This window comes from Astyanax mexicanus, chromosome 6, assembly GCF_023375975.1.
Source record: "Astyanax mexicanus isolate ESR-SI-001 chromosome 6, AstMex3_surface, whole genome shotgun sequence".
In the NCBI taxonomy this organism is placed as follows: Eukaryota; Metazoa; Chordata; class Actinopteri; order Characiformes; family Acestrorhamphidae; genus Astyanax; species Astyanax mexicanus.
Window position 1 is genome coordinate 6,403,076 of NC_064413.1, and position 9,762 is coordinate 6,412,837.

A 9,762-nucleotide genomic window follows, 5' to 3' on the forward strand; every position below is an offset into this window, starting at 1 on the left:
AACATATAAAACTTAAGATTACAATACTAGTTTACATCTAAGTTTTATTTTTACCTGTATTAATAAACTAGTTGTGTATATAAAGTGAACACTCAAAGCATTCTTAAAAAAGTATACTTTATTATACTTAAATTGGGCCAGTTTAGTCTAGAAGCATTGAAAAAAGTACACTTACAAATCTACTACAAGTACATTGTGCACAATAGGCCTAAGCTTTTGTTCTTAATGGTTTTATTTTACCCCTTACATTACTTTTACTTTTTTACTTTAAGTTTAACCTGAATATCTATACTTCTACCTCCAGAGTAATGAATGGGAATACTTTAGACACCTTTGAGTAAAAGGCAGTTAGCTTACGCTTTTGATGTGTTAATGTACCGGCCATCATCATTAAAGGATCTATTTAAAGGGAAATTGCTCTGTGATTCAGAGTCATTCTCTGTGTGTGTGGGGAGGGGGTAGTGTGAAATTGTGATTCGTTGTAGAAACATTAAACAATTCTGATAATGGGTAGATTTCTACACAGTGGTGGTGAATGGAACTAGACATTTCCATTAATGCAACAAAAATAGAGCCATTTCATGTACCAACAACTAAACACACATTTAATACATTTTATATGTGATGCTAAAATTGTAGCAAATTTGAAATATAAAAAAAAAATATATATATATATATATATATATATACATATATATATATATATAAAATATATACTGTAAAATTTCACATTTACCTCACTACTGTACTTAAGTACTAACATACTGTACCTGTATTTAGTGGAGTATAATTTTTTCCTCCTAATTCCACTTTTAGCTCACTACATATTTAGGATGAGTTTAACGCTTTTTCTCCGATACATTGTTTATGTGCTGCATCGTTCTTAATTTTTGACAATTCGAAAAATGTTAGGAATCATTCCAAACCCACATTTTTACTAAAGTCAAAGCAGTAGATAATCGGCACTGTCACAGGGTTCGAGGAAGCTGCTCATCATTGAGAGAATCAAGTGATTAAGCTGTTCTGCCAGGTAGCTTGTTTTAACATGATAAACGCACAGGCTAGTCTGATACACTCATCTGTGAACAACAAAGGAGCTAGCCCTCAGCAGCTAATGCTAATTCTGCTCCAGCAATGCTAGAGGGGTTAGCAGCCGGCAAAATCAGATATACTTGCCTCTAAACATTGAAAGAGCTAGCAGTTAGCACAATTAGTGGCTAATGCTAATACAGCTCCATCAAGGAGAGCTGGGGTTCGCAGCAGACTACAGGCTGATAATACTCACCTACGAACCTCAAAAGAACTAGCACTTAGCTCAGTTAGAGGCTAATGCTAATACTGCTCCAGCCCTGGTGGTGGAAAACTAAATCTGGTGGTGGCTTTACTAATCTTCAATACCTGACTGGAAAAATTCATACATAAGGTGTTAAGCATTTTAAGCATACCTCATACTGCGAAAAATATAGTAGCCTTCTGCTTTATTGGTTATGCATTCTCTATCTAAACGCTCATATCCAGCAGTAAACCGCAGATACTTTGGCAAAGCATTAATGCCCCTAAAAATGCTGTGAAAATGACTGGAGAAAAACCGAAAATAAAATATCTGACTTTATTTACATTTGAAAAAGAGGAAGACACTGACATAAAATGGCAGGAAAGAGAATGTAAAACACAAAAAAAATAAGCATTTACACACAAAAATAAAGTTTGGGATGATTTGAGGCTTCCTGAGAGATAGAGATGAAGGTTTTATATACACATAGTGTTTGGTGGCGAGAGAGAAATCAGTCCTTTACTCCAGTTTTTGGTTCCTCAATGGTTCTCCTTGTTAAGAGAGAGTGCAAGCACTCTTCTGTCCATCTGACCAAACCTCTGCTTCTCTGGAGTGGAAACTTTCAGCTTCATCTAAACAAAGATCAAAGGAATCACATCAGAACTCTCCTAAATGAGCTTACAGTTAACAGAGCTGTGCGTTGGCAAAAACTTCCCAATATGGTGCTTAATTTTGATATAGGGATTAAGCAAAGTGATGCACTGCGATAGCTTGCATAGAATTTAAAGAAAACTCAGGCACATCAATAGAGAGAGCACAAACCTGTGACTGATGGTCTCGGGGTGAATTAGCTTCCTTCAGGATCTGCAGAGGAGACCTGCCTTCAGATAGCAGAGCCTTGCCTGCAACACAGGAAAACAGTCTTCAATTATATAAAATATATCTCACACACTCTATGCTTTTCCAATTCTAAAGGAATTTCTGGGCTAAAACAGCATAAAATGTTTAAGAGGGGCACTGGGTGATGTATGGGTTTAGAGGCGGTGCAGGAGGGCGGGCTAATTTGCTAAGCTGCAGCAGCACAGTGTGCCTCAGTGTTCTTGCACCATTTTAAATCAAGTCAAATTTAATGCTTTTTAAGACTGGAATAATTATGTAAGACCCAAAAATTTAGTAATCATTTCTTAGGTAAAAAATAATCAATTGTATTGGTAATAAAACCTTTTTCCATTTGATAAAAAATGTGTTCCAAGTTGCATTTTATTAAACAACTTACTGAATGGCATGTAGAAACCATAAAGAATAAGGAAAGACCATTTTTAACAGTCTTCATTATAAATAAACTCGAAAAGTATTTTTTTTTTTGAGAAAATTATTGAAAAGTTGAATAATTATGTATACAACTGCAAAACAAACTTTCTCACCTGATTAAGAGAAATTAATGAAAAGAGGTAAAAAAAAAAAAAAAAAGAAAATCATCAATTAAATTGTACTGATGTTTATAATACTAATACTACTACTAACACCATTGCTACTTCTACTACTACTACTACTAATAATAATAATAATAATAATAATAATAATAATAATAATAATAATAATAATAATGAAAAACATGAAAGTACCTTGTCTACAAATAATTATCACTGTCCATTTATCATTATCTAATTATGCCAAATCTTCAAAAGTCTTCTCTCCCCGCTAATGTTAGCTAGCCTACCGCTAACTTTAGTTCTCTTCCAGGTAATGCTAGCTAGCTTGCGTCTACGAGGCCACTGTGCTTTACCACCGGCATTAAACGCACCGTCTGAAAATTGTATACTCAGAGCAAATGGAGAATGTTAAGCATTCTGTTTACACATGATTGCAGCACAGGTAGTGTGAACCTCACAAAAAAAAACCCTGATAAAATACACATTTGTCTAGGTTTATGCAGACCAGGCATTTAAAAAAAAACCAAAAAAAAAAAACCTCACCTCTCTGCTTCTGTTTACCGAGAACAACCTTGTTCTCGTTCTCGTCCATGGGCGGTTTGCGGCTGGACAGCGGGGAGGAGGTTCCTTTCCCTCGGCTCTGAACCCCTCTAGCCCTGACGCCCGTCGCCCCAAACCCCACACCCAACCACTGGGGTTTAAACACCGCCTGGCTCGGGCTGCGGGGGTCAAACCGGGGGATCAGGATACCGCTTTCCCTCTGAACATTCAGGGTGCTACTGGGTTTGCTGGAGGTTCTGACTGGTTCAGGATCCGCCAGCTTGGGCTGCTCTGCTTGTATCGGCACGTTTTCAGAAACAGGAGCAGGAGCTTCTGTTGCGGGTTTCTGTGGACATGAAGAGAAACAAAAGGTTTAAGGTTTACACATTCACACTCTGATCAGAGAAGACGTGCTGAATCCTCAGAAGTTTGATTCTTAAAGGGGACATGAAACATTTCAGTTTGTACAAGTTTTCTAAGGGATTAAATATAATGGAATTTATTTTGGGGGGGATTTTTTATATAAAATGTTTACACACTAAATTATAATATATTTATGTTTGTTATGTTTGAGCTAGGGCGCCGCCATGTTGCCCGTGCAGCACTGGTGACGTCACGAGGTTGGTTGGTTTAAGATCCCAGGCATATAGCTAGAGGAGAAGCGCTTATTGTTTGTGGAGATTATGGATGAAGATGAAGCTGAACTAGGCTAACATGGAGCATTTACTCAGAGATCCTTCCTGTATAAACCTGAGCAGAACTTTTCAGATGCTTTTCTGAGAGCGAGGGGTTTTGGGAGTGTTTATTCTCTCTCTACGTGGAGCCATGCAGAAACCCTGCAGCGCGTCCACAGCAGGTACTACCATCCAGTTAACCAGCTAGTTTATATACATTTAGCTATTTAACATGCAAAGTCCAGAGTCTATTAAGACTGAATGAAACGAACATGATTTAAGTGGATATTGAAACACCATGGCGCTGTTTGGTTGATAAATCGTTCAGTTTAGAAGTTAGAAAGCTTACTGGGTAGCTTTATCTAGTTAGTGTTAGCTAGTTAGCTAGCGTTGGCTAGCTATAATAAGATAGCTAGCTAAGTAGCTAACGCTAGCTATGTTCTCTTTAAATTGTCATTTTATCTAGACTTTCGGTAACGGTACCTCTCGCTGCTCTGCTGGGTGAGCGCGTTGTTTGGCTCGTTCCGTTTGGCTCGTACAGCTGCCGCTCTCATAGTAACGTTACCCATTCGGACGGTCTGTACATCCCAGCTGATCAGCTGAGGAAAAATAAAACGGAGGAAAAAAGCCTCGGACTGCAGCTTATTTATCCGGCGCTAATGCTCCTGACTCAAACCCCTCTCCTTCACATAGTCCTGGTCTAGAAAGTGCTCGTCACTAACCCCTAGCATTACAGCTAACTTGAGGATTCTCACGCTTCAGCGCTGCGAGCCCCCGCTGAAGGTATGAAAGTGAAAGTGAATATTTCTCATTCCTCACCCTATTAAATTTCACCACCCCCAGTATTACTACACACAGGGACAATACAAAAGTGCCCCCCCGCTCTGCATTGATTTTTGGTTTGGATTTTATGATCTATTGAGGATCTAAATTACGGTATTCTCATAGATTATAGTAGTGAGGCGTGCGAGAACCAACCTCGTGACGTCACCTTCAGCGCTGGGACAAGATGGCGCTGCCCTTACTTAAAAAAATGACATTTAGATTGCTTATTATTTTAATTCCGCTTCACTGACAACTGTTAAACTTATAAAATTTGTTAGAGTGAAAATACATCTTGTGAATTATACTAAATACTTGAAGTGTTTCATGTCCACTTTAATCAATACACTACTAGGCTAATGCACAGAAATAATCGAGCAGTAAATGCATGTCTAGACAAGATAAAGTCCCCTATAAGCTACTTCTGCATTTGGTTTTTCAATGAACTTCTGATCAAAATATTTTTTGTATGATTAGTTTACCATTGCTTTCACATAAAATTGTATTTTTAGCCAAAATGACAACAAATGGAAAAAGGGAACTCTTGACTGAGGTTCCTAATATTCTGTTCATAATATTTGTCACGTATAATGATCAAGGTTTCCTGCAGTGCTTTATAGTGAGAATGGCAGCCTTGACAAGCACAATAAAACAACAATATTTTAAGAATATGGTGCAAAAAATAGCCTCCTTATATTTTAGTGCTGTAACAAGTCTGGCAAACATCTACCAGGTTTAATATCTACACTGGGTGGCAACTGTAGGAGCCAATGGCTTAGAGCCATGTGACCAACCAACGTAGCAAGTATATCTTAGGTATGGCATCATGCTTATGTTTCAGTTAAGAAAAACTGTTTGAAAAATGTAACTCAGGGTTTTATAAAAGCTTCTTACAGCACAGTACAGGTCTATCTACTAAGACTCACTTTGGCCACTTCTATAAGAACAGATGTACAGTTACTCAATTTTGACAAGCAAGTTAAAGCAGCATATCAATTAATCTCCCAGCCCTGGCAGAAACTGTAATGTATTTACTTTCTGAAACACATACCTCTTCTTCTATTGGCTGAACGACCTCTGGACTGGGCAGGATGGGCTCAGAAGAAACCTGAGGAAGAGCATAGGGGTGATCACTGTGCTCCTTCTCTTCTGAAGGAGGAAGAGGAGTAGCAGGGCGCTCCTCGGCTGAGGAGTAGAACTCTGGGGAGTAAACACCCTCTCTGCAGGCCAGCAGGCTCAGGCTGAGCTCCCTCCGGAGGGGAGATTCTCCCAGCAGCAGAGCCTCCTCAGCCTCCTCCAGAGTGACCTCCTCATCAGCGTCCACCTCCACCTGTGCCTCCCCGACCAGCACAAACGGACTGTTGCAGAAGGACCCGTACCCCACTGAGGGGCTGCAGGCCACGGGGCTGGACGGAGGGGCTGAGTGGTTGCTTTGGGGAGGGAGTAGGGGTTCTGTGGCGCTCAGCTCGTCCTGCTGCTCCACGGTGGACAGGCTGGGGTGTTTAGTGAAGGAGACGTGAGGGTGAAGAGCCGAGTCAGAGTCTGCCGTCTCGATGTCGCTCAGGAAGAACGTGCTGAGCTTGCGAGCCAACGAGCTGACAGTCACTGTGAAGGAGAAGGGAGAAGATGGAGTTAAAGCACACGGTTTATACTTTCCATAAATTGAACCGATCAAGTTAGATGTCTGAAATTAAAACAAAAAAAGGACACATTTTAGCTGAGAAAGCAAGAAAGGACTAATATCTGAAATATTTGTTGTGGGAGACAACTTTACGGAATTTGAGAAGCTGTAAGTGTAGGGACCCGATCTTAAACGCTGTGCATGGTGCTTCATTATGCTCATTGTCATCTTACACCCCACCAACAGTCTATTTCCACACCATCCGCCTGCACTATTTAAATAGTTACAATACTTGCAAATACATACTTTTTAGGACAATTCTGATTTTATAATATTATATATATGTATATATATGTATATATATATGTATATATATATATATATATATATATATATATATATATATATATATATATATATATATATATATATATATATATAAACCCAAAATACACACAAACATTAATAAAAACCTGAGTACATAAAAAGTTTAAAACAGTCAGAACAGTGGAATCTAAAAACTGCTTATCTAGTGGGTGGGGCTTAAACACAACACTAAATGAACCACTGTCTGGCACCATTCTTTACATGTTAATTAATAATAAAAAAAAACTGTTTAGAAAATCAATATGGTATTGCTAAACTAAATCTCAGTAATTCAATATATATTGAGACGTTTATTAAAAGTAGTGATAAACACCAGTATGAGAAGTGATTAAACTATTATTTAAGATGCACATTTTTTTCCCCAAATCATTCTGCTTTCTTTCAAAATATGACCCAAATAAGATATTTCTTAATTTAGTTAAGTTTAAAAACTGATCAAATACTGTTTAAATATAGTAAACCGTTACATGATCTGACAATCCAGTTGTTGACCTGAAATGTTAAATGTATAACTAATAGATTCTTTCAGTACACAGGCTATCAAAATGCAGGTTAGAAATCGTTATGTTCTCTTTCTGTCTGGAGGTTCATTCAGATTTATACCCTGAATCTAGTGTTTTTATATGACAAACATTACAATGCTCACTATATGATGTAGGAAATCTAATCATATTAAATCAACACAAGTCTCTCACATTCTGTAAAATATAGCTACAGCAGCTGATAGTAGTTACAATCATGCCAACATACGCTACAGCCAAACAGGTAACACCTGGCCTGGCAGTACATTTCATTTCTGCACAGCTGCAGCTCAGAGTAAACACTGAATTCCTGCTGCCTTACCTTTCATACTGTCCTTCAGTGGGGTGCGAGCAACACCAGGCGTGGGCGACCGAGGGTCAAAACACACGGGCCCGACTGACTCCTGAACTTCGCCGACAGAAGGGGCTGCTGCTGCACCCCCCACCTACAACACACGTTTAGAGATGTGGATTCCTGAAGACATTTCACACATTTTCGAGACTGACTGACACTGTTTTTGAAGGTCGTTAATCAAGACATCAAGGGTTGCTATGAAGCGTATGCATTAGTGAGAATGAATAGCAGAGAAAAATGTATTACTTTACATGCTTATACAATGTCTGGCTTTTGAAACTCGAAACTAATCAAGATCTGCTAGTCAAAAGTTTGGACACACCTCTTCTCATTCAATGTGTTTTTTCTTTCTTTTATGATTTTTTTTTTTTTTTTTACAATATAAGTGTAATATTGAAGGCAATAAAGCTATAAAGGAACACATGGAATTACTTAAACAAAAAATGTGTTAAACCAAAAGATATGCTTTATACTTTAGTAACACATTTATCTTTAAGGACAGATCACCACACTCTTGGTATTTTAATTTCAGTGTCTTTATGAGGTAGTGTTACCTGTAAAAATAGTTCTCAGCATCTTGAAGGAGTTCCTTGAGGTGCTGAATAATAGTTGCTTCAGCTCATGAGGTTTAGATCAGAGGGTTTTGTAGAGGACACTTTTTGTACTGTTTACTGCTGATCCATTGGCCATAATTTTATATTTATGTCTAACATTAATCTACAAATGCAGAAAATTAATTTAAACAAGAATTAAAGAAAAACATTGAATGAGAAGATGTCTACAAACTTTTTTTTTTTTTTTTGCAAACCATGTGCTAATAGTCTGATGACTCAATATCTGCACAAACAGGGAAAATCTAGATTAAGTTACTTAGTGCAGGTTTACGTTACCTGTATAGGTGTGCGGGAGATGCCACAGGACGGTGACCTGGGGTCAGCGAGCTCTGCCAGGCGTCGGTGATGAACTGCTTTCCCTGGTTCAAGCTTTGGTGTGGAAGCCACGGTCATCTTACTCTCACTAGATCCCATGATCAGCTTCTCTATTTACAACAGAGAGAAAACGATCCCTCGTCTCTGCAAAAAGAAAATAACGTAAGTTAGTATACTAGGGAGTTTTACTAACTGTCCGTTCTACCTTAAAATCCGCGTTGTAGCTATAGCCTCGCTCACTTCGCTAAACAACGCTGTACAATGGAGCTGCTCCAATATTTAAGGTAGAATGGCAAGTTCCAATAATAAATAATATAGAAGTTTAAGATATGTAAGTAAATCAGTTTGTTGAACCGTTTTTAAGAACATTTGAGCTAAAACAGAGCTGTTACAAGTCTCAGGACCCTTTGTTTACTATCTAACTTTACTTAACTTCGCTAACCTAGGTTAGCTAGCTAACACCACCAGAGTTAGCTTAACATTATTTAGTTAGTCAGGCAGTTTAGACATAAACAAGCCAAATTACCCACCTGAAACCCAGCTATAGTCCTCCACAGCAGCCTCAGCACTCACTCCTCAAACAGTCCTTTCCTTAACCTGCTTTTATTACTCACAGCTCACTCTTTTAAATGAGTAAATCCAGTTTAATATTAAGTCGCTGTTGCTCTGGTAGTCTTTCTCTCTCTCTGTGTGTGACTGCGCTCTCTCAGCACTGAAGCATTTAAATCGAGCTGTGCAGGTTTGCAGCGGTTTTCAAACCGTCCAACCAGCGGCGAGGGAGAGGCCGCGTCCTGCTCTCTGATTGGCTGAAGCCGCCAGTTCCCCGGGAGTTTAAACGCGATTTGAAATAAAACAGCGTCGCCTCATAATAACGGCAAACTCGCCCTAAAGGACTTTTATCAGTTTATCATTCAACATTTTAGTCATTTTTACCTCGAAATTAATAGTTTAATAGAACAAAAACAGTTCCGATTTTTTTTACTTTTATTTTTAACAATTTATAATTTTATTTTATTTAAAAACATGATCAACAGCCAAAATAATAATACAAAAATATAAACAATAAGACATTCGGTATTATTTGTAATTTTAACAATATAAAAAATATTGTTAATATTATTAATACAAATATTTAATATTATTTATATTACAATTATTTTAAACATTTATTTTAGGGCAAATAAAAAAAATACCTTTTTTTAATCAG

The 9,762-nt window shown here is 37.9% G+C and overlaps 1 protein-coding gene across 1 annotated transcript; it reads right to left on the reverse strand.

Annotated features, from left to right (window-relative positions):
* Window positions 1–1,595: 1,595 nt before the first annotated feature.
* On the reverse strand, window positions 1,596–9,287 carry cdca3 (cell division cycle associated 3). Its single transcript, XM_007250886.4, has 7 exons — window positions 9,086–9,287; window positions 8,517–8,699; window positions 7,594–7,717; window positions 5,794–6,347; window positions 3,250–3,592; window positions 2,096–2,175; window positions 1,596–1,905 (listed from the first exon to the last, which is right to left on the reverse strand). Exons 2-7 carry the CDS (start codon window positions 8,652–8,654, stop codon window positions 1,813–1,815), a joined length of 1,332 nt encoding a protein of 443 aa, XP_007250948.3. The 5' UTR covers window positions 8,655–8,699; window positions 9,086–9,287; the 3' UTR covers window positions 1,596–1,812.
* Window positions 9,288–9,762: the final 475 nt, after the last annotated feature.

Excerpts from the sequence above, each read along its gene's own strand:
- cdca3 (XM_007250886.4), bottom strand. The coding sequence starts at position 8,654 with ATGGGATCTAGTGAGAGTAAGATGACCGTGGCTTCCACACCAAAGCTT. Across the intron at positions 7,718-8,516 it reads TCTCCCGCACACCTATACAG|GTGGGGGGTGCAGCAGCAGC; the intron begins GTAACGTAAACC and ends CGTGTGTTGTAG. Across the intron at positions 1,906-2,095 it reads CCCGAGACCATCAGTCACAG|ATGAAGCTGAAAGTTTCCAC; the intron begins GTTTGTGCTCTC and ends ATCTTTGTTTAG.